The sequence below is a fragment of the Calidris pugnax genome, unplaced genomic scaffold (genome assembly GCF_001431845.1).
Source record: "Calidris pugnax isolate Ruff unplaced genomic scaffold, ASM143184v1 scaffold102, whole genome shotgun sequence".
NCBI lineage: Eukaryota > Metazoa > Chordata > Aves > Charadriiformes > Scolopacidae > Calidris > Calidris pugnax.
This window is the reverse complement of record NW_015090846.1, coordinates 5087262-5090091: the sequence shown is the minus strand read 5'-3', so window position 1 is coordinate 5090091 and position 2830 is coordinate 5087262. Positions and strand designations below refer to the sequence as shown.

Genomic DNA, 2830 nt, shown 5'->3' with positions numbered 1-2830 from the left:
CCTCCCGCCCCCGACGGGACGGGGCCGCCTCCGACAGCCCGGCCGCGCACCCCTACCGGGGTCCCGCTGGCCAGCCCTGGGTCCCCGGCCATAGCCTGAGCCCCGTGTCCCCCAGGAGGCTCCTGCCTATCCCCAGGCCCCCTCCGTGTCCCTCCCAGTCCCAACACCCCCCCGAGCACCTCCATACCCATCTTCTGGCCTTCACATCTTCCAGCGTCCCCATGCCCATGCCCTGGCCCCCACATCCCCCTGGTCCCCACATCTCATTGCCAGGAAGGGTAATGATAGGACAAGGGGAAACGGTTTTAAATTGGAAGAAAAAAGATTCAGATTAGATATCAGAAAGAAATTTTTTACTATGAGGGTGGTGAGACACTGGAACAGGTTGCCCAGAGAAGCTGTGGCTGCCCCATCCCTGGAGGGGTTCAAGGTCAGGCTGGAGGGGGCTTGGAGCAACCTGCTCTAGTGGGAGGTGTCCCTGCCCATGGCAGGGGGTTGGAACTCGATGATCTTTGAGGTCCCTTCCAACCCAAACCATTCTATGATTCTATGATCTCCCAGCATCTCCATGCCCCCACTGTGGTCCCTGGGTCCCCCAGCATCCATACGCCCATGCTCTGGTCCCCAGGTCCCCCCAGGATGGCCATGCCCACCCCCTGATACTCAAGCCCCCTGCCCGTGGCCGTGCCCCAGGACACCCTGTTGCAGCCCAGGCAGCAGCACCATCCCCACAGCGTGGCCGTGGGCCAAAGCCCAGCTCAGCTCCCTCCGTCCTGCCGTGGGAGGCTGCCCCGGCAGCGCTGCCCGGCTGGCGCCAGGAGCTGGGCTGCCCACAGCTGCCAGCAGCCAGAAAAGCCGAGTTTATCAGTGAAACCATCGCTGGGTGTTTCCTGCCCGGCTGCTTTGCCCCCCCAGCGCCAGCCTGCTGGCAGTGGGGACAGGATCAGCCCAGCCCAGGCAGGCTCCAGCCACCCCGCAGGGAGCACGACCGGCCGGGAGAGACTCTGTGTGTGGCTGGGGTGGGCAAGGGCACCATGGGCTGCAGACCTTGCTGGGCCAACCTCAGGGGATGTCCCCGAGCCTGGTAGCACCCGGGGCCTGTGGCTGTGTTCCCTCTTCCATGCTGCTCTGCGGCAACAGCACAGACCCCGGTCGGGGCCTCTGTGTGTTTCAAGATTATCTGGGGTTTCACTGTCACCTCCTTGCAGAGCGGCAGGAAGCTCCAGCAGAGCTGGGGGGTGTGTGGTTCCCGTGGGGTTCCCACACTTGATGTGGGAAGCAGATGGGGCCGGGGCAGGAGCGATGCCGGGGGGCTTTGCTGGGTTTCAGCAGCGGGGAGGGAGCGTCCCCGCAGGGCCAGCGGCCTTCGCAGATGTCCAAAAATAAAAAAGGGCCTCAGATCCAGCTTCAGTGGGCAAATGCATCAGCCGTGATGCAAACATGAGCTCAGCAGGCTCTCGATGTCCTCTCCTAGGGTGGGGACACCGGCTGCCTCCCGATGACAAAGGCGTGCTGGAAAGGAGGGTGAGGTTTTGCCGCACGGGGCGGTCAGTGTGTGCCACGGCCGGGACTGCTGCTGCCCCATGCTCACCCCATCCTCTCCCCTCTGAGACCAAGCACCAAATATAAAGCCCTGGCAGGTTGGCCACTTAAAGGGTGGGTGTCAGGAGGACGGGGCCAGTCTTTTTTTCAGTGGTGCCCAGGGATAAGACAAGAGGAAACGGGCACAAACTTGAATATAAGAAGTTCTACCTAAACATGAACTTCTTTAGTTTGAGGGTGGCAGAGCCCTGGCAGAGGCTGCCCAGGGAGGTGGTGGAGTCTCCTTCTCTGGAGACATTCAAACCCCACCTGGACACGTTCCTGTGGGACCTGCTCTGGGTGGACCTGCTCTGGTGGGGCGTTGGAGGAGATGATCTCCAGAGGTCCCTGCCAACCCCATGTGATTCTGTGAATCCATCCAGTGCAGAAGGATGGATTTCGGTGGGGTGTTGGGATGGTTCTGGTGGGACCACAGTGGGGACCGTGCCAAATACTCACCCAGGTGCTCTCCTGTCCCCTTGCCTCATGCCTGTGTGCTCCTGGGCTGCAGGAGTGGGGCAGTGCCAGGTCCCCCCTCTTACCCCACACCCAATCCTGTTGACCACAGCCCTCAGACCTCAGAGTCCTGTTGACCATTGGAGATGTCCCAACTCCAGGAGCTCTCACGCTTCCCCTTCCCTTCCCTCTTCCCAGCTTTCAATAATAATTTACTTGCCTAATACGGGAAACAATAGCCTCGTCAAGGCCAGCCAGGGCTACCGAGGGGCTACCGAGTGCTCGGTGGGGTGCTATGGGGATGCCCCCCAAGCCCCCCCATGGGTCCTCCATGTGGACACCCCCGGGGAGGGCGACAGCGAGGTCCCACCGGCAGCACCGGTTCCCGCAGCTCCGCCGGCTCCTCCGCCGGCACCGGTCGGTGCCGGCGGAGGAGCCGGCGGGGCTGCGGGAACCGGTGCTGCCGGGGACCTCGTCCTCCCGTAGGGAGGCAGCAAAACACCGTCTATGGCAGCGCAGCACCGGCCGGGACTGCGGGAGGCACAAAGCACTGCTCAGCCCGGACCCCCTTCCCCCAGGTTTTGGGGGGGAACCAGCCTCCCTGAGGCTGAGATGCCACCCGGGCAGGACAGCAAGACCCCAGAGCCTGCCGTGGGTGGGCACCCAAAAATCTTTTCCACCCACTCCCAGCATCTAAGGGATGCTGGAGGCACTGGGATGCGCTGGAGATCACCCCAGGTGGGTGAAAGCAGGGAGTGGAGATGTGGGGGACCCCCCATAGCGCCCCTAGTCC

At 62.9% G+C, this 2830-nt stretch overlaps 1 protein-coding gene across 1 annotated transcript in view; it reads right to left on the bottom strand.

Annotated features, from left to right (window-relative positions):
- Nucleotides 1-2830, bottom strand: part of PTGS1 (prostaglandin-endoperoxide synthase 1 (prostaglandin G/H synthase and cyclooxygenase)) — a 16504-nt gene that overhangs the window by 11442 nt on the left and 2232 nt on the right. Inside the window, exon 2 of the mRNA XM_014942743.1 lies at nucleotides 2254-2568. Coding sequence (XP_014798229.1) covers nucleotides 2254-2568 — 315 coding nt within the window. The remainder of the gene's footprint in view (nucleotides 1-2253; nucleotides 2569-2830) is intronic.